The sequence below is a fragment of the Triturus cristatus genome, chromosome 3_1 (assembly GCF_964204655.1).
Source record: "Triturus cristatus chromosome 3_1, aTriCri1.1, whole genome shotgun sequence".
Lineage (NCBI taxonomy): Eukaryota > Metazoa > Chordata > Amphibia > Caudata > Salamandridae > Triturus > Triturus cristatus.
Window position 1 is genome coordinate 209,968,598 of NC_140583.1, and position 24,892 is coordinate 209,993,489.

Sequence of the window (24,892 nt, forward strand, 5' to 3'; positions counted from 1 at the left end):
GGCCAAAGAAAGAAGAAAGAGTAGAACCTCAGAAAGAGGGGCAGAAAGGGGATCCACAGCCTATGCTGTGCACCATGCCACAAATTTGTTCCACCGGCAGGCGTATACCGTCTTTGTGGAGGGACGCCTGGCTGCCAGAATGACATCACAGACTTCAGGAGGCAAGTCAAATGGCATCAACTGTCGCCGCTCAATCTCCACGCATGGAGGTGGAGGCTGGACAGGTTCGGGTGGAGGACCGTCCCCTGTTGCTGCGACAGAAGGTCCTCCTGAAGAGGCAGTCGTATCAGGGGATCAATGGACATACTGAGTAGCTCGGAATACCAGTACCTTCGTGCCCAATCCGGAGCCACCAAGGTGACTTGGGCCCGGTCGCGCCTGATCTTCTTCAGCACTCTGGGCAGAAGTGGTATAGGCGGAAAGGCGTACAACAGACCGCAACACCACTCGCGACGAAAAGCGTCTCCGAGCGAGTGCCGCCCTGGAAATTCCAACGCGCAGAACTGCTGACATTGCTGTGAGAAGTTGGCCTGATGTATGATGTCACTAGTTCTAGTGCACACCTTATATCAGTCCAAACAACCCTTATGGTGATTGGTTGTAAAGTCAACCTTATAGACCAGCTATCCTAGTGGTAGCATGGACAAGAGCAGTCTTAGGCTAAACCAGGGGTCTCCAACCTTTTCGGTAGTGAGAGCTACTTCTGATCAGTGAAAATCGTCGTGAGCTACTAAAGGTGAAGCAACGCGCACATTTTTTCGAGGGACCCCCCACACCGAGCTTCATTGAGTTTAAGTCTAATTTCTTTGGAGCCCATACTGTAGTTTGAACAAAATACTTAGAGTTCCCTAGAATATATGTTCATGTGGCAAATTTGACTCTAGGGCACATGAAATGCTTTTAAAAAGTCTGCTTTATTTCAATGATTCCATAGTACTCATCCCATCTTCGATTTCTAAAACATCGCAAATCACCCTCACACTCAAGTGGTACACTCTCCAATTGATCCACAAACAAAGCAGAGAGTGTTTGGAGGGGAAAGGAAAACACCTGGATGCTGTTATAAAGGGACAAAAGCTCCTCCCTGATTAGACTGGTCAGCTGAGTATGGGGTTCTGATCCCTGGCAATAGGAAGATGGAGGCTGGTACTGAAGGTGTCTCAGTATCCCCATATTGAGTTTAATGTGCTCTTAAAAACAATACCTTGGACCACAACACTTATTGAACAGCAGGAGAAACAGGGTTTTCCATGTACCCCACATGTACAGCCTCGTGCGTGCCTGCTCCCTGCATCTCACATGTGATGTCATAAGTTTGTTCCCCGTATCTTACATGTAGTCGTCTGATTGCTCCCGCTCCTCACACGCAAAGCATCATGCCAGCTTGTCCTTGTACTTCAAATGCACAGCCTCATGTATGCCTCCCTGCTTTGCACATGTACAGCCTCTGTAGCTGCACCTCACATTCACTGTCATGTATATGTGTTCCCTGCACCTCACATGCAGTGTCATCTCTGCTTGTCATCACCATGTGTTACAGCCCCTCAACGCAGATTCTTAAGTGACCCCCTCCCTGTGCCCCACATTTGCAATATCAGAGTGTTCCCTACACCTCACATAGCCTCATGTTTATCTAACCATTCACCTCACATACAGAGATCCCGCTCGCTGCTGCACTTCAAATATTCAGCCATCATGTCTGCCTGTTTCAGAAGCCAGCAGCTCATGTGCAGAGGGGCATGTCTGCCTATGTTGTACGAGGCTAATATTTATTGTGGGCAGAACGCCGGCCAAACCAATTAGCCAAACGATGTGGGCCTGTGTGTCCTTGAATTATGGCAGCGGTTCTGGGATGTCTGTAAATAAATCAGTGTGACGTATTACCTACTCACGGATCTCAAAGCTTATGTCCTTGATAAAAAAGAGTTTGCTATTGCCTCCTCATAAATGAAAACATTGCCACTCTGCACCTTGCACAACACTTTTGGTGCTGCTGAGCATTTTGACTAGCCCAGTGTACAATTAGCTAAATGTATATCTGATTTGTAGACGAAAACACACACCACTCTCAAATTAACGGAGGACACTGCAATGCTGACTGAATGAAGGATGGTAGCTTCCAGTTTACTCAACTGCCTAAACTTGCTCTGCACACGTCACCAAGGAGACAGGAGTCGTTTCGGCTCGGCTTCTGGTCTAAGTAACCACCTCAAATGTCTGTGATAACGCCCACTAACTACACAGAACACACACATGCATCCGACATTCAACATGTGCAGCAGCAAAATCCAAACACATAATCAAGGGGCATGGATATACCATACCGTAGGACACAACACTAGTCCCGCTTCACAAAAGAACAACACACACACAAGATAAAAAGCATAATGGCCCACGCAGCGTATAGTCATAAAACACAAACATACATACAACAATAGCGTTCGCAGTGAATTGTGCACACACTTTGTTGTGGAATGAGCCAGTTCACAAATGCATACAAATACCTTGGTATATCCGAATTGTGGAAATCACAAATTCATTGCATACCTTTGTTTAATTCACACGTGCATCATCAATCTCTTCTCCCCCTCCTCACCCTCTCCACGACACGCACTCTCCTCTTTATTGACAGTGGCTCTAGGAAAGAATATTTTTGGCGCCTGGGATTGAGAAAGACTAAGGCTAGGGCAGGGGTTAACAATTATTCAGCAATTAATTCAGTGGCCAGGGTTCCGCAACTAATTCAAGACAGGACTTACCTCCTGAAAGACTCGGAGTCGGACTGGAAAAGACAAGTGGTGCAGGCACCGATAGGGGGGTAACAGTTCAATCCTGCCTGTGCCACGCCACTTGCACGGCAACAAGCTTTTCAGCCCCTGCTGCTCCGCACCGGCAATGCACACGTCGCGTAGGCTGTAAGTGCAGTGCAAGGCTCCTAAAGGCAGTGGGAGCAGCTCCATTCCAGCAGTGCACACATTGCACACGATGAAAAGCGCGGTGCCAGGCTCTTAAAGGCAGGGGAAGTGGATGGGCTACGTCGATGACTAAGATACGTATAACGTCATCCTCTTCAGAAGGCTAAGCGTAGGCCTATCAGAGCATCTGGTTAGGGTGAGGGCGGGCAACGGCTCTTAAAAAACGGCCCAAACAACAATAAAGACTATAAAGGGCTAAAAACTGAAAATGCCATTGCGAGCTACTCACGGGGCCTCGGGGAGCTACTGGTAGCTCGCGATCGACCGGTTGGAGACCCCTGGGCTAAACTCTGAATGGCATGTGAAGCCAGCTGTGATACCATATATAATCCCTTGAATACCAAATGAAAGGACACCACAACAGATATATATATAAAATAAAGTGTATTTATTCTAGTCAAACCCTCAGCACTCTTTATGAGATTAGAGGTAAGTACAACACAGTCTTATTCAAGCATACATTAAGTCGCACAGGTAAGTAATACAGTTAGGCCCTAGGGGCCACGCAAACCATATACTAAAGAAGTGGTATAAGGACCACTGTCACGGAAATAGAATAGGCCTAGGCCTAGGGAATCGCTGGGGCTACACTACACTAGCAACAGATAGGAAGTGGGAGGCCCACGGGATTCAGGTGCAGAGTGGAAACACTCACGCGTAATGCGTAAAAGTCGATAGAATTACTAGCAGTTAGAAATTAACAGTTTAGGGACACTTCTGAAGCAGCTAGAGAGTCGAGACTCGGAAACTAGACCGTAGGATAGTCACTACCCTTGTGAGCACCGAAGTACCCAAGTTACCTAGCCCACGGGCTGCGGGTGCATAGGTGTGAACTTGCGTCGGGTTTCGTCGTGGACTTCTATGGATGCCTGAAGGAAAGTTGCTGACAGGCAGTCAGTGAAGAGTGTCCGGTGGATCCCAAGGCTGGGATCAAGAAGAGAGGATACCTGCAAGCAGAAGAGACAGAGTCAAGGTCACTAGCCAGTGACCACGTGGAACCAGGAAGGAACCAGGCGACATCGTGAAGATTGCAGGTGAAAGGTGAAGCTTGTCGCTGCAGCCACGGGTACCAGGAGACGTCGAGGACGACCAGGACCAGGAGGCGAGCTGTCCCATGAAGGCTCTTGCTGTCGGCAGCGTCGAAGTCGAACTAGGACTCACCAAGCCTTGGCAAGCGGAACCCATGAAGAACGGAGGACTTGCTTCTGGTGCAGACCAGGAAGGTCTGGGGTGCTTCTCTTTTGCAAGGAAGCGGAAGCCAGTCTGGAGGAGCCAAACCAGCAGTGAAGATTTCAAGGTGTGTCGTCACAAAGGCCGCTAGCCAACGGGCAAGCAACCGAACAGACGCGTCAAGCAGGAAAATGCAGAAGGGCCCCACGCAGGACTCGTGGAGTGTGGGGGGCTGATCTTCGGTGCAGATGGTGCTTGGGGTTGGGGCTTCTCAATCCCTTGTGCACAACTTCGAGGGTGCCTCAGAAGCTGCGCTGGAAGATACTCGCCACTTTTCCCAGGTAGCCGGTCCCACGTCTCTCGTCGCCTCCACGGATCTCAGCTCGGCTGTGGATGTGGATCAGGGTCGGAGAAGTCTGGAAGTCAAGGCTCTGGTCGGGCTCTGCAGTCGGTCCCTCGTAGAACTTCAGCAAAGCAAAGGGTAGTCTCTTGATGGTGCCTGTTTGCACAGGGTAGCCACTCCTTGGCCACAAGGGAGATTCTTCAGTCTTCTTCTTTCGTCGAATGTCGAAGGTCCAGAGTTTCTGTTCAAGTTGCAGGTTCAGGATAATCTAATCTCCTGGGGCCCAGCTACCACTCTTATACTAATCTGGGGGGCTGGGTTGCCTGCTAGGTCACGCCTTATGGGTGGGACCTGGGAGGGGGGTGGTTACACCCCCTTCCCTTTGTCCAGTTTCGCACCAGGACTGGGGCTGGAGTGCCCCAGCACCGGTTTGAACTGGACTATGCATGGGACACCTTGTATGCCCCAGGCATGTCTCATTCCTTTCAGCCCTCCCTGCCCCAATACACTAAACTAAAGTCTGTCTGGGGAGGTGCTAGCACCTCCCCAAGCAGGAAACCTATAGTCCAAGCCTCCCTTGCCGGGATCACTCCCAGCAGCAGGAGGTCAGACTTGTGTCTGTGTTAGCAGCATCCATTTTGTGATGCTGAGGCTTTGGTTAGAGTTAAACAGCAAAGTAGGATTTTAACATGTCTCTCCCTCTAGAAGGGAGGAATAATATCCTCATCACCAGAAATGGTATGGGGGTATTATTCCAAAGTGTTAGACACCTTACACGACATGTTTTGATAAAGCCAAACCATTGTTACCATAACCGTTTAAGATTATAAGGCACTTTAAGAGTATATGGTAGGCTATATCATAGAACAGCTATAAGGACATGGTTCCGAAAGCTGCAGACAGGCTCAGCTCATGCTAGAGCACCATCTCACATGTTACCAAGCACTCTGCCTCCAGGATTGTCAAGGCCTGCCATAGGAGTGACTGACAGGTACACATGTGTCTATATATAAGGGTAGATATAGGCATACTATATCTAAGCAAGGGGTGATTACACGACCTTGCCCCAGCTGAGTGATCAGCCAGTTGTGTCTGATTGGAAGGCCAGACCAGGGGTGGCATAATACATGCTGCAGCCCCTGGGAGGCCTAGGGTACACCTATGCCCTGGGTACCTAGGGTACACTGTACAGGGTCCAATAAGGTGATCCTTACCAATTGGCTATGTACCTAGGGTACATGGAGTCCATTTTAAAGAGAGAGCAGACAGCCTGAGACCCTGAGTGGCAGGATCTCAGGCCAACTAAGTCGAAAAACCAGCTAGACACTAGGCAAAAAGTTGGGGGTAACCATAGTCAGATATCCACCTTCCTACAATTGCGCGTTCTTTTCGGTGGCGAATAGATCTAACCAAGGCTCTCCCCACTGCAGAAAGACACCTTGCGCCACGTCCGAGTTCAGACACCATTCGTGATCCATCATGCACCGGCGGCTGAGTTCGTCTGCTCTGGCATTCAGAGAGCCCGCCAGATGTTGAACCACCAGTGTGATGCCCTGATGTTCCAGCCATGTCCAGAGGCGCAGAGCCTCCTGACAAAGGGTCCACAACCCCACCCGCCCTGTTTGTTGCAATACCACATGGCAGTGGTGTTGTCCATGAACACCTGCACGACACTTCCCCGGACAGAGGGAAGGAAGGCTTTTAGTGCAAGTCGGATCGCCCTCAGCTCCAAGAGGTTGATATGGAGCCGAGTCTCCGCTGGAGACCAGAGTCCTCTGATCTCCGCCTCTCCCAGGAAGGACGCATCCGTCACTACGACATGCTCCGGTTGGGGTAGGGAGAGGGATCTGCCGCTGACCCAATCGCGATTCGTGAGCCACCACTGCAGCTGGTTCGCAGTGCCCTCCGAGATCAAGACATGGTCGGACAGGTTGCCTCGATGCTGGGCCCACTGAAACTTCAGGTCCCACTGCAGAGCCCGCATCCGCCAACAGGATGCAGGAGGCCATCGGCCCCAGAAGCCGCAGGACCAACCTGACCGAAACCCAGGACATAGGCCGGAAGATGGAAATCAGGGCCTGAATGTCCCGGACCCACTGTTCCGGCGGATAGACCCGGAACTGCGCCGAATCGAGAACCGCTCCGATGAAGAGGAGCTTCTGGGAGGGACTCAGGTGTGACTTCGGCACGTTGATGGAGAACCCCAGCAAATGCAGGAGGTCGGCCGTAGTGTGCAGGTGGGAGACGACTTGCTGGGGCGAGCCCGCCTTCAACAGCCAGTCGTCGAGATAGTGGAAGACTGGAACCCCTGATCGGCGCAGATGAGCTGCGACCACCGCCATCACTTTCGTGAACACCCGAGGGGCACTGGTGAGGCCGAAGGGGAGCACGGTGAACTGAAAGTGCTCCTGACCCACCGTGAACCGCAGGTAACGCCGGTGGGCCGGCTGGACAGGGATGTGGAAATAAGCGTCCTGTAAGTCCAACGCTACCATCCAGTCTCCAGGGTCTAGGGCAGCCAGAACCTGAGCTAAAGTGAGCATCTTGAACCGGTCCTTCCGGAGGAAGGAGTTCATGCTCCTGAGGTCCAAGATCGGGCGTAGGCCCCCAATGCCCTTCTTGGGAACCAGAAAGTAGTGGGAATAACAACCACGACCTACTTCTGGACCAGGAACGCGCTCGACGGCCTCTTTGGCCAAGAGGGCCGAAACTTCCTCTTGTAGAAGATGCAAATGATCCCCCGACATACGGTGGTTCAGCGGCGGCATGGCTGGAGGGGTCGTCTCGAAGGGGAGGGAGTAGCCTCTTTGGACGATTTGCAGCACCCACCTGTCCGACGTGATGGAGCGCCAGTGGAGCAGGTGATGGCGAACTCTGCCACCCACTGGCGTTTAATGGGCCTGAAAGCTCGGACTAGGAGGGCTTTGAGGTGGATGCTGCAGGAGTGGATGTGGACTGACCGGCACGTTGACCTCCAGTACCGCCTCGGCGGAATCCACGTCCGCGACCGCGTGCAGGTTCGTTCTGCGGCTGGTGGCTGGGCCCCTTCCTTGGCCACGAAAGGGACGAAAGGCGGAAGTTTGCGGCCGCGGGGCCGAAAGACCCAAGGACTTGGCCGTGGCCCGGGAGTCCTTGAACCGAGCCAGCGCACTGTCCGCCTTCTCACCAAAAAGGCGAGTGCCATCAAAGGGCATGTCCATGAGGGAACTCTGGACATCCCCCAAAAATGACGTGGACCTCAGCCAGGCATGACGCCGAAGCGCCACCGTGGTGGAAATCGCCCGACCCAGCGAGTCCGTGGTGTCAAGTCCACACCGTATGGCGTGCCGTGCTGCATCTCGACCGTCAGCAAGTGCTTGAGTGAGTCGTGTCCGGGCCTCCACCGGGCACAAGGGCAGCACGTCCTCCACCGTATCCCACAGAGAGTGGGAATAACGGTCCAAAAGGCAAGCGGTATTTAAAGACCGCAGCCATAAACTCAGGGACGAGAACCGTTTCTTGCCAAACTGTTCCAACCTCTTGGATTCCCGATCCGGAGGAGCGGACGGGAAGGAGGATTGGGAGGTTGAGGCCTGGATAACCAGACTCTCGGGGGTGGGATGTTGGAAGAGGAAACTGGGGTCGCCCGGAGCAGGGCGGTGGCGCCGGGCAACGTTCCGGTCCACAGGAGGAACTGTGGAGGGCTTGGACCAAGTGCCCTGCAGAATGTCTATGAGGGCCTCATTAAACTGCAGCAGAGGCTCAGTGGAGCTTGCTGTCGGTTGAAGGACCTCTGTGAGGACGTTAGTCCTCAAGGCCACAGCAGGCAACTCCAGCCCTAGGGCTTCGGCCGCCTTGCGCAGCACCACTGAAAAGGCTGCACCCTCCTCCGAGGCCACAGTCGGAGGAGAGATGAAACCAGCGTCCAGGGAGGTATCCAGACCGCTGACATCCCCCAGTTCGTCTGCCTAGTCCTGTGAAAGTTGAGCCTGGAGGGCCATAGGGTCCTCAGACCCCTCCCAGTCGCCCCCGTCATCTGATTCCTGATAAACTGGAGGAACGATCGGAGTCGGACGGTAGATGAAACGGTCATCCATCGGCGTCGGGTGCGGCGCCGGCGGAGGAGGTGTCGTGAGGTCGACCGGCGCCGACCGAGATCCAGGCCTGGATCCCTCGGGGACCTGCGGTGTCGGGGCCGGAGCCGTCAGCGGAGCCGGGGCCGGAGCCGCCGGCACGCAAGGTCGCCCAGTCGAACCTGCGGGGCCCGAAGGCGCGCCTACAGGCATCGACGGCGGAGCCAGGCCCCTCATGGCCGAGAGGAAGGCACTGACCTCCACCGGAGTCACGTCAGTCCCAGGGACCGGCGGGTATGGGGACGGATGCAGCTCCTGAAGGCTCCGATAGAGTCGCGGGGGTGGGACCACCCTGACCCTCAGCCGAGTCGCACGACCGGCGAGGGGAGTCCGAAGAGCGATGTCGTCTCTTGGACTTCTTGGAGTGCTTCGACTTACCCGAAGACCACGACGAGCGATGACGATGGCTGTGGTTCCGCGATCGGTCCTTGGACCTCCTCCTGGACCGGGACCGAGAGCGGCGCGGAGCCGAGTGCCGAAGCTCGAGAAGCTTACGAGACCGCTCCCGCCTAGCTTTTGACGTCAAGGCCTGGCAATCGAGGCACGACTCCGCGTCATGGTCGGCCCCCAGGCAATAAAGGCACCGGCGATGGTGATCCGTCACCGACATCAGGCGATGACAGGCGTCACAGGCCTTAAAACCAGGCATCCTACCGGCACCAGAGTCGAGTCGATAGACCAAAAGTAGTCCAAAAAGTTAGTAAAAAAATAACTAGGGGTAAGCTCTTCCCGGATCGGCGCTTACTGGCGCGGAAAAAAGAAGAACTGACGTCAGCGCGCGAGGGCGGCGTCGAAGTACTCCGACGACGTCATTCCGGCGCACAACGCCGACGACGGACGTGGAGCCGCAGACGACGCCTACCGACGCGCAAGGGGTATTGCTACAAAAATCTTTCCGGATCCAGTCTGACGCCTGGGGATATTCCGGATCCAGCCTGACGCCTGGGGATATTCTAAGGTGAGGAATCTAACTAACGTGTTTCTTTCAGATAAAGTATGCACTATATACTAAGCCAGCCTCCTACAGTAAGAATAAATAGAAAAAGAAAGGAAACAAGAACAATGCTAAGTGGTACTTACCTATGGTCATTTCCATGGGGTCACTCCAGTGCTCCCCTCTGCTGTTTTTTACGCAGCAAAGATAAGTACCACAATCTTTCAACCTCACTGAGTCAATCTAAAAAGAGAACAAAGAATAAAATAATCAGAAATAAAAGTCAAGATTATTTTCCATGTAGGAGATCTAATATCGTAAACATATGACAAATTTCAAGAGTACAGAATTAAACCACATTGTTAATATCCATAAAACCACACAAATATGACGCATGTACATACAATACAAATACTTTAGAGCCAGATACGATAAAAACAACTTGAAACAAAGAAGCACCTAGTACATTAATGTGATGCTCAGTCTGGCCTTGAGCGCCTGGATGCCAGAGCTGCACATAAAAAACCTGAACGCAGCAAATAAGACACGTTCATCCTAGAGCAGTTGCACGAGAAGCAAAAACAGAGTGGTGTTCAGAATGATATATGAGAAGCCAATAAAAACAATTATTGATCAAATACATAACAGTATGGAGGCAATGATGATCGAATCAACTAAATTCATTGGTCAATAGAACCAACAGTGGTGGGGTACGCACAGTGAGTAGGAGGAGCAGAGCTAATAGGAAAGTGTGAGCTAGATAGAGGGATAGCAAAAGGTGGGGGAGAGATATCCCAAGATCCGGTGGGGGGGGAGGGGAGGAGGGTATCCCAAGATCCTGGCAGTGAGGAGGGGGCAGTTAAACAGTGTTCAGCTCAGTACCTGGATGAGGGGCTGCATTGTTCTGTAAATAAGTGTCTTGACACATTACGTGAATAATAGGAGTTATGCTCTGTTAGTGAGGGAGGATTCGGAAGAAAAATTCAAGAGCTTAGGCAGATGAGGACAGGGTCCAGGGTCACATTGCAATGGAAAATATTGTTGATGGGTGTTTTGAGGCGTAGGTTGTGTAATTTAGATTGCAGCACATAATACTGGATGAGGGAATGAGGGTATTTGGAGGATGTGGCTTGGGATACCCCCAGGAGAGAGAGGGGAGGGGAGGGGGTGAGGAAGAAAGGAAACCAAGAACAGAAATTCGAGGAAAGAAGAGTACAAGTAGGGAGCCCAATTTCTCATCCCTAGAAGGAAAGTGGAGCAGTGTAAGTCAAGGGTCTGCCCGCTAGGAACTCAAAGGAGAGGGGATAATGTCTGCAGGGGGGAGGGGTTGATATTTGGGTGAGTGGTAAGCAAGGAGCACCAGGGCTCCGGAGCCGGAATATTAACCAGCCATTAGGAAGGATAGAGAGCACAGTTGTTCTTCTGAAGTTGAGTCTACTTTGACAGCATCCCTGGCATAGGCGTAGGATTTTAGAGGGCTGTGTTGATCTGTTAGATTACAAAGGTTACTTGTAATCAAACAAATGTCATACAACATTTCAATCAAGGACAGCATGAACATAAAGACATAGCTCAATCTTAAAGTTCATTCTTATAGTTCATGGTTAGTTATAGAATTCATTGAAGAGCTGATGTTAACGGAATAGAGCTGTACCTGTATAGCACATTGTAGGAGAGTATGGTCTGCTTTCTATGTTCACCCCCACTTTTTGCTTTTGCTTTACTGGTTTTCGACTTAGATGTGGCTGTGGGCCTGCTAATCAGACCCACAGCCCTGCTGTTCTCTCTCTAAATTATACTATGTACTTTAGGTGCATAACCCATTTGGATAGGATCACCTTATTGGCCCCTGTACAGTGTACCCTAGGTACCCAGGGCATAGGTGTACCCTAGGCCTACCAGGGGCTGCAGCATGTATTATGCCACCCCTGGCCTGGCCTTCCATTTTGACACAACTGGTTGATCACTCAGCTGGGGCAAGGTCGTGTAATCACCCCTTGCTTAGGTGTAGTATTCCTATACCTAACTTACATATAGACACATGTGTACCTATCAGTCACTCCTATGGCAGGCCTTGACAATCCTGGAGGCAGAGTGCTTGGTAACATGTGAGATGGTGCTCTAGCATGAGCTGAGCCTGTCTGCAGCTTTCGGAACCATGTCCTTATAGCTGTTCTATGATATAGCCTACCATATACTCTTAAAGTGCCTTATAATCTTAGACGGTTATGGTAACTATGGTTGGGCTTTATCGAAACATGTCGTGTAAGGTGTCTAACACTGTGGAATAATACCCCCATGCCATTTCTGGACATGAGAATATTATTCCCCCCTTCTAGAGGGAAAGACATGTTAAAATCATACTTCAACTGTTAGCCTCTGACCAAAGCCTCAGCATCACAAAATGGATGCTGCTGCCACGACACAAGTCTGACCTCCTGCAGCTGGGAGTGATCCCAGCCAGGGAGGCCTGGACAGTAGGTTTCCTGCTTGGGGAGGTGCTAGCACCTCCCCAGACAGCCTTTAGTGTATTGGGGCAGGGTGGGCTGAAAGGAATGAGACATGCCTGGGGCACACAAGGTGTTCCTTGCATAGTCCAGTTCAAACCGGCGCTGGGGCACTCCAGCCCCAGCTCTGGCGCGAAACTGGACAAAGGGAAGTGGGTGTAACCACCCCCTCCCAGGTCCCACCCATAAGGCGTGACCTAGCAGGTATCCCAGCCCCCCAGATTAGTATAAGAGTGGGAGTTGGGCCTCAAGACTTTAGATTATCCTGAACCTGCAAAACTGAACAGAAACTCTGGACCTTCGACATTCGACGAAAGAAGAAGACTGAAGAATCTCCCTTGTAGCCAAGGAGTGGCTACCCTGTGCAAACAGGCACCATCAAGAGACTACCCTTTGCTTTGCCCACGTTCTACGAGGAACCGACTGCAGAGCCTGACCAGAGCCTTGACTTCCAGACTTCTCCGACCCTGATCCACATCTACAGCAGAGCTGAGATCCGTGGAGGCTACGAGCGACGTGGGACCGGCTACCTGGAAAAAGTGGCTAGTAACTTAAAGCGCAGCTTCTGAGGTACCCTCGAAGTTGTGCACCGGGGATTGAGAAGCCCCAACCCCAAGCACCATCTGCACCGAAGATCAGCCCCCCACACTCCACGAGTCCTGCATGGGGCCCTTCAGCATTTTCCTGCTTGCCGCGTCTGTCTGGTTGCTTGCCCGCTGGCTAGTGGCCTTTGTGATGATGCACCCTGAAATCTTCTGCGCTGGTTTGGCTCCTCCAGACTGGCTCCCGCTTCTCTGCAAAGAAGAAGCACCCCAGACCTTCCTGGTCTGCACCAGAAGCAAGTCCTCCGTTCTTCGTGGGTTCCGCTTGCCAAGGCTTGGTGAGTCCTAGTCCAACTTCGACGCCGCCGACAGCAAGAGCCTTCGTGGGACAGCTCGCCTCCTGGTCCTGGTCGTCCTCGACGCTTCCTGGTCCTCCTGGCTGCAGCGACAAGCTTCACCTTCACCTGCAATCTTCACGACATCGCCTGGTTCCTTCCTGGTTCCACGTGGTCACTGGCTAGTGACCTTGACTCTGTCCCTTCTGCTTGCAGGTTTCTTCTCTTCTTGATCCCAGCCTTGGGATCCACCGGACACTCTTCACTGACTGCCTGTCAGCATCTTTCTTCAGGCATCCATAGGAGTCGACGACGAAAACGACGCATCTTCACCCCTATGCACCCGCAGCCTGTGGGCTAGGTAACTTGGGTACTCCGGTGCTCATCAGGATAGTGACTATCCTAGTGTCTAGTTTTCAAGTCTCAACTTCCTAGCTACTCCGGAAGTGTCCTAAATCTACCGTTTTCTAAACTGTACTATTGCTATTGACTTTTACGCATTACGCGTGAGTGTTTCCACTCTGCACGCGAATCCCGTGGGCCTCCCACTTCCTAACTAACGCTAGTGTAGTGTAGCCCCAGCGATTCCCTAGGCCTAGGCCTATTCTATTTCCGTGACAGTGGTTCTTATACCACTTACTTAGTATATGGTTTGCGTGGCCCCTAGGGCCTAACTGTATTACTTACCTGTGTGACTTAATGTATGCTTAAATAAGACTGTGTTGTACTTACCTCTAATCTCATAAAGAGTGCTGAGGGTTTGACTAGAATAAATACACTTTATTTTATATATATATCTGTTGTGGTGTCCTTTCATTTGGTATTCAAGGGATTATATATGGTATCACAGCTGGCTTCACATGCCATTCAGAGTTTAGCCTAAGACTGCTCTTGTCCATGCTACCACTAGGATAGCTGGTCTATAAGGTTGACTTTACAACCAATCACCATAAGGGTATTTGGACTGATATAAGGTGTACACTAGAACTAGTGACATCATACATCAGGCCAACTTCTCACATTGGTGAGCAGCGGTTGGGATCTGAGCTTGCTGTCGTAATACCATTGTAATCTTGAGATACTAAATTGAAAGATCACACAGATATTGTCTAGGTACATATAACATAGATTATAATACTTAAGTCCTACTGGACTTTGTAGTTGTAGGTTGAAGGGAGTAACACACCCTGACTACAACTACTAGAGAGGTTTAGTAGATACAACTAGTGTAGGTAGGTGCACACACCACACCCTCACTAGATCATGTCTCTGAGAGGAGATCAAGTAGATGCTCCCTCAGGAGGATCAGGTCTGCAAAAGACCCCCTCTAGATATGATACCTTAACATTCCAGGAGATGAGACACTTGTGTACCTCCAGAGGAATAAAACAGGGTGCAAACCCTACCCTTCTTCAGTTAAGACAACTCCTAGAGGAGTATGACATTATTAGGGCATCTCAGGCAGGTACCCTAGGTACAGAGGAGGGTCTACCCACCACAGAGGAGTCAGAGGAGACTTCAGATGAAGAGGTAGACAGCCAGGGCCAAGTAGGAAGACTTAGCCAGGCTAACCTAAGCTTACATGGGAGTTTGCATGGGGTCCCCCCTTACAGACCCCCAAGTAGGCTTACACAGAGAAGCAGGAGGGACAGATCCCCTTCAAGGGAATCCATCCACTCCCATGTCTCTAACATCTCTAATGCTTCCTCTCACAGGGGAATGACTTCCCCTGAGAGAAAGGAGCATGAAGCCAGAATGAGGGAAGCTAATCTGAGGATTCAGAGGGAAGAACTTGCCCTTGCCAAAGAGAAGCTTGCTCTGGCTAGAGAACAAAAGTTGAGTGGGTCAGAACCCACTGGTGGCAGCAATATCCCTAAGGATAGAGACAGGCACTATGATAATAGAAACCTGAGCAAGATTGTCCCTCCCTACAAGTGTGGGGATGACATCCACAAATGGATAACTGCTTTGGAGAGAGCTTGCAAAGTACAGCAGGTACCCCAAACTCAGTGGGCAGCTATCTTGTGGCTCTCCTTCTCTGAGAAAGGCAGAGACAAGCTCCTCACAGTTAGTGATGAGGATGCAGATAATTACACTGTCCTGAAGAGTGCTCTGATTGATGGGTTTGGCCTAACCACTGAACAATACAGGTTGTTGTTCAGGGATACCCAGAAGACACAGACTCAGGACTGGACTGACTTTGTAGATTGTGCCACTAAGGCTCTGGAAGGCTGGCTAATGGGAAGTAAGGTTAAGGACTATACAGGATTGTATAATTTGATCATGAGAGAGCAAATACTTAACAACTGTCAAAACCAGCTATTGCATCAACACCTGATTGATTCTGATCTGACTTCTCCCCAAGAATTGGGAAAGAAGGCAGATAGATGGGTCAGGACTAGAGTTAAGCAGAAAAACCAGAACCAGGGCGGTGATCAGAAAAAGGCAGACCAGAAGGGTAATGAGCAGAAACAAAAAGACCAGAAGTCTGCACCAGGCCCCCAAAAGGCTCAGGGGGAGGGTGGTCCCAAAAAGGATAAAAAGAAAGATGGCCAAAAGAAACCATGGTGCAACTATTGTAAGTCCAACTCACATTGGTTTAGTGAGTGCACCAAAAAGGATAAGCCCCCAGCCACCATTGCCCCTAAGGCAACTGTACCCCCTAGTTCAGCTGTAAGTGGTGGTTCCCAGCAAAAGGGTGTAGTAGGGTTAACCCTGGGAACTGAGGAGGATTCTGGCCTAGTCAGAGTACCTACTCAGGCTGTTCTGATCTGTGATGGGGACTTAGCTTTGTCCTCTACTGTAGGCCCCAGTAACCTGGGCAAGTACAGACAGACACCTTTTATCAACCAAAGAATGGCTCAGGCCTACAGGGACACTGGAGCTAGTGTCACAATGGTGACACCTGCTTTTGTGGACCCTGGACAGATCATACTAGGTGAGAATTACCTAGTGACCAACGCTAGCAATGCCACTACCTCCCATAGTGTGGCTATTGTTAACTTCTCCTGGGGAGGGGTAACTGGCCTCAAGAAAGTTGTTGTTAGTTCAGACCTTCCTGTAGAGTGTTTACTGGGCAATGATCTTGAAACTTCAGTTTGGTCTGAAGTGGAGTATAGGACCCATGTAGAAATGCTGGGGATAGATGCACATGTCCTTGCTGTGACCAGGTCACAGGCCAAAAAGTGCACCACTGAACAAGTGCTGGATCCTGAAACTATGGACCAGTCACAACCCAAGAGAAAGAGCAGTAGGGTTAAGGCTGTGCCTTCCCCCCTGCCTCAGGTGGTGGATCAGCCCTCCCAGGAGGATGATTCTGAGAGCCCTGAAGGAACTGTCCTAGAAGAACTTGAACCTGATCAGGTTGAGTTTCTTGGGACAGGGGGACCTTCAAGGGCAGATCTGAGGCAGGCTCAATTAGACTGCCCCTCTCTTGAACCCCTCAGACAGCTGGCTGCTGCTGAGGCTGCAGGGAATGCTCAAGGTACCCATAGAGTGTATTGGGATGAAGGGCTACTGTATTCAGAGGCTAGAGACCCCAAGCCTGGTGCATCCAGGAGGTTGGTCATACCACTGAAGTTCAGAGGCTTCCTTCTAACCTTGGCCCATGATATTCCCCTTGCAGGACATTTAGGCCAGAACAAGACTTGGGACAGGCTTGTCCCTCACTTTCACTTGCCCCATATGTCAGAAGATACTAAGGAGTTTTGTCGCTCCTGTGTCACCTGCCAAGCCAGTGGCAAATCAGGTGGCACCACAAAGGCCCCCCTCATACCACTACCTGTGGTGGGGGTCCCCTTTGAAAGAGTGGGCATAGATATTGTAGGACCAATGGACCCACAAACAGCATCTGGGCACAGATTCATACTGGTGATAGTGGACCATGCCACCAGGTACCCAGAAGCAATTCCCCTGAGGACCACAACAGCTCCTGTTGTGGCAAGGGCCCTGCTTGGAGTGTTCTCCAGAGTGGGCTTTCCAAAGGAGGTCATTTCTGACAGAGGTACTAACTTCATGTCAGGATACTTGACTGCAATGTGGAAGGAGTGTGGTGTTAACTATAAGTTCACCACACCCTATCACCCACAGTGCAATGGGCTTGTTGAGAGATTCAACAAGACCCTAAAGGGAATGATAAAAGGATTACCAGACAAGCTTAGGCGAAGATGGGACATCCTTTTACCCTGCCTTCTGTTTGCTTACAGAGAGGTCCCACAAAAGGGGGTTGGCTACAGCCCTTTTGAGCTTTTGTTTGGGCATCCTGTAAGAGGACCCCTGTGTTTGGTGAAGGAAGGATGGGAGAGACCTCTCAGACAACCCAAACTAGACATAGTGGATTATGTACTTGGTCTCCGCTCCAGGATGGCAGAGTATATGAAGAAGGCTTCTAAAAACCTTGAGGCAAGCCAAGAACTCCAAAAAGCTTGGCATGACCAAAAGGCTGTACTGACTGTTTACCAGCCAGGACAGAAAGTGTGGGTGTTGGAGCCAGTGGCCCCAGCAGCACTCCAAGACAAATGGTCTGGACCTCACACTATTGTTGAGAAAAAGGGAGAAGTCACCTACTTGGTGGACCTTGGGACTCCCAGAAGCCCCCACAGGGTGCTTCATGTCAACAGATTGAAGGCATATGTTGACAGGGCAGACATGGGGCTACTCATGGCTACAGATGAGGGGCAGGAGGAAGAGAGTGACCCTCTCCCAGACCTGTTGACTCAGAACCCTGATGATGGCTCAGTTGATGGTGTGGTCTTTTCTGACAGCCTCACTGTCCATCAGCAACAGGACTGCAGACAGGTTCTGCAATCCTACAGACATATGTTCTCTCTGACCCCAAGTCAGACAAACTGGTGCACCCATGAGGTGGACACTGGTGACAGTCTGCCTGTGAAGAGTAAAATCTACAGGCAACCTGACCATGTCAGGGACTGCATAAAAGTTGAGGTACAAAAGATGTTGGAGCTGGGAGTCATTGAACCTTCAGAGAGCCCTTGGGCTAGTCCTGTAGTTCTTGTGCCAAAACCTCACACCCAAGATGGTAAGAGAGAGATGAGGTTTTGCGTGGATTACAGAGGTCTCAATGCTGTCACTAGGACAGATGCCCACCCAATACCTAGGGCAGATGAGCTCATTGACAGACTGGCAGCTGCTAAGTTTTTGAGCACATTTGACCTGACAGCAGGCTACTGGCAAATCAGACTAGCTGAGAGTGCAAAGGCCAAAACTGCTTTCTCGACCCCAGGAGGACATTACCAATTTGTGGTAATGCCCTTTGGTTTGAAGAATGCACCTGCCACTTTCCAAAGGTTGGTGAATCAAGTCCTTACTGGGTTGGATGATTATTGTGCAGCTTATCTTGATGATATTGCTGTCTTTAGCTCCACCTGGGAGGATCACCTGGTCCACCTGAGGAATGTTTTAGAGGCCCTGCAAAAGGCAGGCCTCACTATCAAGGCCCCTAAGTGCCAGATAGGGCAGAGCAAGGTTGTATACCTGGGCCACCTAGTTGGTGGGGGTCAGGTTCAACCACTGGAGAGCAAGATCCAGACCATAAAGGACTGGGCTCCTCCAACTACCCAGACTCAGGTCAGAGCTTTCTTGGGCCTGACTGGGTACTACAGAAAGTTTGTTAAGAACTATGGGTCCATAGTGACACCACTTAATGACTTGACCTCCAAGAAGATGCCAAAGAAAGTTCAGTGGACAGTAAGCTGTCACAAAGCATTTGATGACCTGAAGCAGGCTATGTGCAGTGCACCTATTCTGAAAAGTCCAGACTACTCCAAAGAGTTCATTGTCCAGACAGATGCTTCTGAGTTAGGTGTGGGAGCTGTTCTTTCACAACTGAATGTAGATGGTCAAGACCAGCCCATTGCTTTTATAAGTAGAAGGCTGACCCCTAGAGAGAAACGTTGGTCAGCTATTGAGAGGGAGGCCTTTGCTGTGGTTTGGGCCCTGAAGAAGCTGAGGCCATACTTGTTTGGCACCCACTTCAAGATTCAGACAGACCATAAGCCCCTCTTGTGGCTAAATCAGATGAAGGGTGAAAATCCCAAACTTCTTAGGTGGTCCATTTCCCTACAGGGGATGGACTTCACAGTGGAACATAGACCTGGGACTGACCATGCCAATGCAGATGGACGCTCCAGATATTTCCACTTAGAACATGAAGACTCAACTGGTCAAGGTTAGTTTAATGTCCCTAAGTTTGGGGGGGGGGTTGTGTAGGAGAGTAGGGTCTGCTTTCTATGTTCAGCCCCACTTTTTGCTTTTGCTTTACTGGTTTTCGACTTAGATGTGGCTGTGGGCCTGCTAATCAGACCCACAGCCCTGCTGTTCTCTCTCTAAATTATACTATGTACTTTAGGTGCATAACCCATTTGGATAGGATCACCTTATTGGCCCCTGTACAGTGTACTCTAGGTACCCAGGGCATAGGTGTACCCTAGGCCTACCAGGGGCTGCAGCATGTATTATGCCACTCCTGGCCTGGCCTTCCATTTTGACACAACTGGTTGATCACTCAGCTGGGGCAAGGTCGTGTAATCACCCCTTGCTTAGGTGTAGTATTCCTATACCTAACTTACATATAGACACATGTGTACCTATCAGTCACTCCTATGGCAGGCCTTGACAATCCTGGAGGCAGAGTGCTTGGTAACATGTGAGATGGTGCTCTAGCATGAGCTGAGCCTGTCTGCAGCTTTCGGAACCTTGTCCTTATAGCTGTTCTATGATATAGCCTACCATATACTCTTAAAGTGCCTTATAATCTTAGACGGTTATGGTAACTATGGTTGGGCTTTATCGAAACATGTCGTGTAAGGTGTCTAACACTGTGGAATAATACCCCCATGCCATTTCTGGACATGAGAATATTATTCCCCCCTTCTAGAGGGAAAGACATGTTAAAATCATACTTCAACTGTTAGCCTCTGACCAAAGCCTCAGCATCACAAAATGGATGCTGCTGCCACGACACAAGTCTGACCTCCTGCAGCTGGGAGTGATCCCAGCCAGGGAGGCCTGGACAGTAGGTTTCCTGCTTGGGGAGGTGCTAGCACCTCCACAGACAGCCTTTAGTGTATTGGGGCAGGGTGGGCTGAAAGGAATGAGACATGCCTGGGGCACACAAGGTGTTCCTTGCATAGTCCAGTTCAAACCGGCGCTGGGGCACTCCAGCCCCAGCTCTGGCGCGAAACTGGACAAAGGGAAGTGGGTGTAACCACCCCCTCCCAGGTCCCACCCATAAGGCGTGACCTAGCAGGTATCCCAGCCCCCCAGATTAGTATAAGAGTGGGAGTTGGGCCTCAAGACTTTAGATTATCCTGAACCTGCAAAACTGAACAGAAACTCTGGACATTCGACGAAAGAAGAAGACTGAAGAATCTCCCTTGTAGCCAAGGAGTGGCTACCCTGTGCAAACAGGCACCATCAAGAGACTACCCTTTGCTTTGCCCACGTTCTACGAGGAACCGACTGCAGAGCCTGACCAGAGCCTTGACTTCCAGACTTCTCCGACCCTGATCCACATCTACAGCAGAGCTGAGATCCGTGGAGGCGACGAGCGACGTGGGACCGGCTACCTGGAAAAAGTGGCTAGTAACTTAAAGCGCAGCTTCTGAGGTACCCTCGAAGTTGTGCACCGGGGATTGAGAAGCCCCAACCCCAAGCACCATCTGCACCGAAGATCAGCCCCCCACACTCCACGAGTCCTGCGTGGGGCCCTTCTGCATTTTCCTGCTTGCCGCGTCTGTCCGGTTGCTTGCCCGCTGGCTAGTGGCCTTTGTGACGACGCACCCTGAAATCTTCTGCGCTGGTTTGGCTCCTCCAGACTGGCTCCCGCTTCTCTGCAAAGAAGAAGCACCCCAGACCTTCCTGGTCTGCACCAGAAGCAAGTCCTCCGTTCTTCGTGGGTTCCGCTTGCCAAGGCTTGGTGAGTCCTAGTCCAACTTCGACGCCGCCGACAGCAAGAGCCTTCGTGGGACAGCTCGCCTCCTGGTCCTGGTCGTCCTCGACGCTTCCTGGTCCTCCTGGCTGCAGCGACAAGCTTCACCTTCACCTGCAATCTTCACGACATCGCCTGGTTCCTTCCTGGTTCCACGTGGTCACTGGCTAGTGACCTTGACTCTGTCCCTTCTGCTTGCAGGTTTCTTCTCTTCTTGATCCCAGCCTTGGGATCCACCGGACACTCTTCACTGACTGCCTGTCAGCATCTTTCTTCAGGCATCCATAGGAGTCGACGACGAAAACGACGCATCTTCACCCCTATGCACCCGCAGCCTGTGGGCTAGGTAACTTGGGTACTCCGGTGCTCATCAGGATAGTGACTATCCTAGTGTCTAGTTTTCAAGTCTCAACTTCCTAGCTACTCCGGAAGTGTCCTAAATCTACCGTTTTCTAAACTGTACTATTGCTATTGACTTTTACGCATTACGCGTGAGTGTTTCCACTCTGCACGCGAATCCCGTGGGCCTCCCACTTCCTAACTAACGCTAGTGTAGTGTAGCCCCAGCGATTCCCTAGGCCTAGGCCTATTCTATTTCCGTGACAGTGGTTCTTATACCACTTACTTAGTATATGGTTTGCGTGGCCCCTAGGGCCTAACTGTATTACTTACCTGTGTGACTTAATGTATGCTTAAATAAGACTGTGTTGTACTTACCTCTAATCTCATAAAGAGTGCTGAGGGTTTGACTAGAATAAATACACATTATTTTATATATATATCTGTTGTGGTGTCCTTTCATTTGGTATTCAAGGGATTATATATGGTATCACAGCTGGCTTCACATGCCATTCAGAGTTTAGCCTAAGACTGCTCTTGTCCATGCTACCACTAGGATAGCTGGTCTATAAGGTTGACTTTACAACCAATCACCATAAGGGTATTTGGACTGATATAAGGTGTACACTAGAACTAGTGACATCATACATCAGGCCAACTTCTCACACACATGCATCAACAATTACACTTACATGAAGCTTGCCAAAATTACAATATACTTGCTGCTGTGAGCAAATACAACAAGCATGACAAGTTCAGCGGATTCAAGGTGAACAGTTTTAAACACCTTTAGAGGTTTTCTTGTTAGGCCGTGGTTTAAGCCATAGTTCAAAGATGATACAGTGTATGTGGTGAGGTGTTGATTGTGTCAATGATTGTGTTGGTCTGGGGTTTTGAGTATAGCAATGTGCTATAGTTATTTCACTAGAAAAGGGTTGCGAACCGCTGTTGGGTCTGTGAGGGTTGAGGTGAGTGGTAGAGTATGGTTTGGTGTCGAGTTTAGATATTAGTTAATGGGGTAAGGTGAAGGGACCTCAATTATTCGGGGTGGAGTAAGTATGCTGAGAGCTAAAGGGAATAAAGGATTCTTACCCTTAGTGTTTCATATGATTATAGCTTAATCTTGCTAAGTTGTTGACGGTTTCCATATATTAGATGCAGATATCAGCAAGTGTGCGGGTGGGTGTGCTTGTGAAAGTGTGTATGTGTGTGGGTGTGGATGGTATGTATGTGCACGTGTGGATGGTGTGTGGGTGTGGTAGGTGTGTGGGTGTATGTAGGTGTGTGTATGTGTATGTGGGTGTGAGTGTAGGTAGGTCAGCTGAGCTGGATAAGTGCACATTGTGGTGGAGTGTAGACATGCCCTTAGATGGGTGTACAAATATTTAGGTATACATGTGTCAGAGATCAAGAACATCAGGGAGCGTCAGGTTGTTGCGAGAAGCCAATATAGGCCTAAGAAGGTCAACCTAGTAAAACAAATGAGTCATATAATCATCATACAAGCATCATACCTAAGTCAGGATGATCTGTTGGGATGCAAAGTAGACAGTTGTGTCCATTAGGATTAAGTAATGGGTCGAGTCAGGTTATCATTTCCTGTCGATTTTGGTTTATGATGTAGGTTTTGTGATCTGCGGGGTCGAGGATTACAGTCATTCCTCTGTGGATGATTTTGATGAAGGAGAAGGTAATACTCAGCGATATTAGGGAATTCCTTAGCGCTAAGAAGCCGTAATCTTGGGATATTCCAATCTTGACGTTGGTCCAGATTAGTGCTTTATATTTCTTCATGTGTGCTAGTATAGTCTTGTAATGTTGGAATCTAAGTGGCCTGAAGATTAGTAGGCATGGAGTTTTGGCGCTTGCATTGGGTGTGATTGGCTGAGGTAAAGTAGGATCTGCTTTATTGGTTACCCCCACTTTTTGCTTGATGTAATGCTGTTTCTGACTAATCTGACTGGGATCCTGCTAATCAGGACCCCATTCTCTGTGCTTTCTCCCCTAAACTGGTATGGTAAGTACTTAGGTACATCCCAGATTGGACACTGTTGCACACTTATCAGTCCCTAGTATACGGTACTAAAGCTACCCAGGGCACAGGTACACCAGGGGTCCCCCATGGGCTGAAATATGTATTTTGCCGCCCATGGGAGACCACTCCATTTCACTATTACAGGCCTGCCAGTGCAGCCTGGGTAAGCTGGAGCTAGCACCGCTTACTAATGATATAGGTTTCCCATTATCTAAGGTCACTGCACTTAAAACGTATGAGTCACACCTAGAGCAGTCCATTCAATCCTGAAGGGAGGGTGCTTGGTTTTAAGTGTGAGGGAGCCCCTGCATGAGCAGGACACCCCTACGACCTACGGAGTCCATTCTCCCAGGTTGTAAGTAGGACAAACAATTTAAAAATGCTCAGACTCGGCAGGGTCAACAAGGTTGGAGGGGGTATCACTATTATTTTTAACAAACACATTAAGTTGACAATAATTTATTCCATCTCTGAAGATTGGGTGGAATGTTGTGTCTTCAAATTGGACCTCTCCCCCAATCGTTCGTGGAAAGGAGCCTTGGTTTATCGTCCACCTGGCCCAAAAAGAATATTTTGCCATCATCTTTTGGAATTCCAAGTCCCACATGCTCTCTCCTCCCAGCAGTTCTTTTTGTTGGGGGATTTTAACTTTTATGGCGATGACATAACAAATTTCGACCAACTCTTCTCGGACTTAGGAACTTTGGGACTACATCAACAAGTCTTAGGTCCCACACACTCGGCGAGCCACACCCTCGACTTAATTTTTTCAATGACTCCTCTAGTAAGCACCGACCCCTCCAAGTCCGTACTCTGGCCCGATCACTCTCTGATAATTTTTCTTTATCCGTGCACAAGACTAACAGCCAACCCCCCATATGCCATAACAAATTATCTAGGCAATGGCAAAAAACCACTTCGCTGACTTAGACCAAAACACAGGTGCTTCCTTTCCTTTCTGATACCATGGATGTAGACTCAGCACTTTCAAATTTTAATGTCACTCAACACAGTTTTTGACAAAATTGCCCCATACAGCCATGGCAAATTCTTTTCCCATAGACCTCATGCCCCTTGGTATACTCCCGTTCTAAGGATTGAGAAAGCCGCTTGCAAAAATTGGAAGATGGTGGCATTCGACCAATCTATCTGTTGACAAAATAACCTACGAATTGGCCATAACAGTCTATCACCGTAATATCAAGGCAGCACGCAAAACTTATATTGCTAAAACTATTGATGCAGCTGGGAACTCATCAAAAACTCTTTTTAAAATTTTAAATTCCTACATTAACCCTGCGTCCTGCATTTCAGAACCATACCCATCCCAATCTCTCTGTGACGCGTTGGCTGACCATTTTGAGGGCAAAATTAAGGAGATTTACTTAAACCTTCCTCCTACTGTCCCAGTGAAATCCATAGTCCCTTCTCTTTGCACTGATTCTCCCATTAGTCTTTGTAATTTTACGTCAATCTCCACGGAAATTACCTCTAACCTTTTAAACTCTGAAGTCTGGCTCTCCCTCAGACATCTGTCCACCCGCAGTCCTGGGGACTCTTGCTTCTGAACTAGCACCGCAAATCTCTTCCCTAATAATCGATCAATTACATCTGGGAAAGTGCCCTTAGACTGGAAGGTGGCCTTAATCAGG

General features: G+C 49.9%; 1 protein-coding gene across 3 annotated transcripts in view; it reads right to left on the reverse strand.

Moving 5' to 3' along the window:
• LOC146859938 (mucosa-associated lymphoid tissue lymphoma translocation protein 1-like) overlaps positions 1-24,892 on the reverse strand; it is a 1,299,471-nt gene that overhangs the window by 475,445 nt on the left and 799,134 nt on the right. For all 3 annotated transcript variants that reach the window (XM_085643681.1, XM_085643683.1, XM_085643682.1), the window contains one exon: positions 9,681-9,777. In XM_085643681.1, the coding sequence (XP_085499807.1) occupies positions 9,681-9,777 (97 nt within the window). The remainder of the gene's footprint in view (positions 1-9,680; positions 9,778-24,892) is intronic.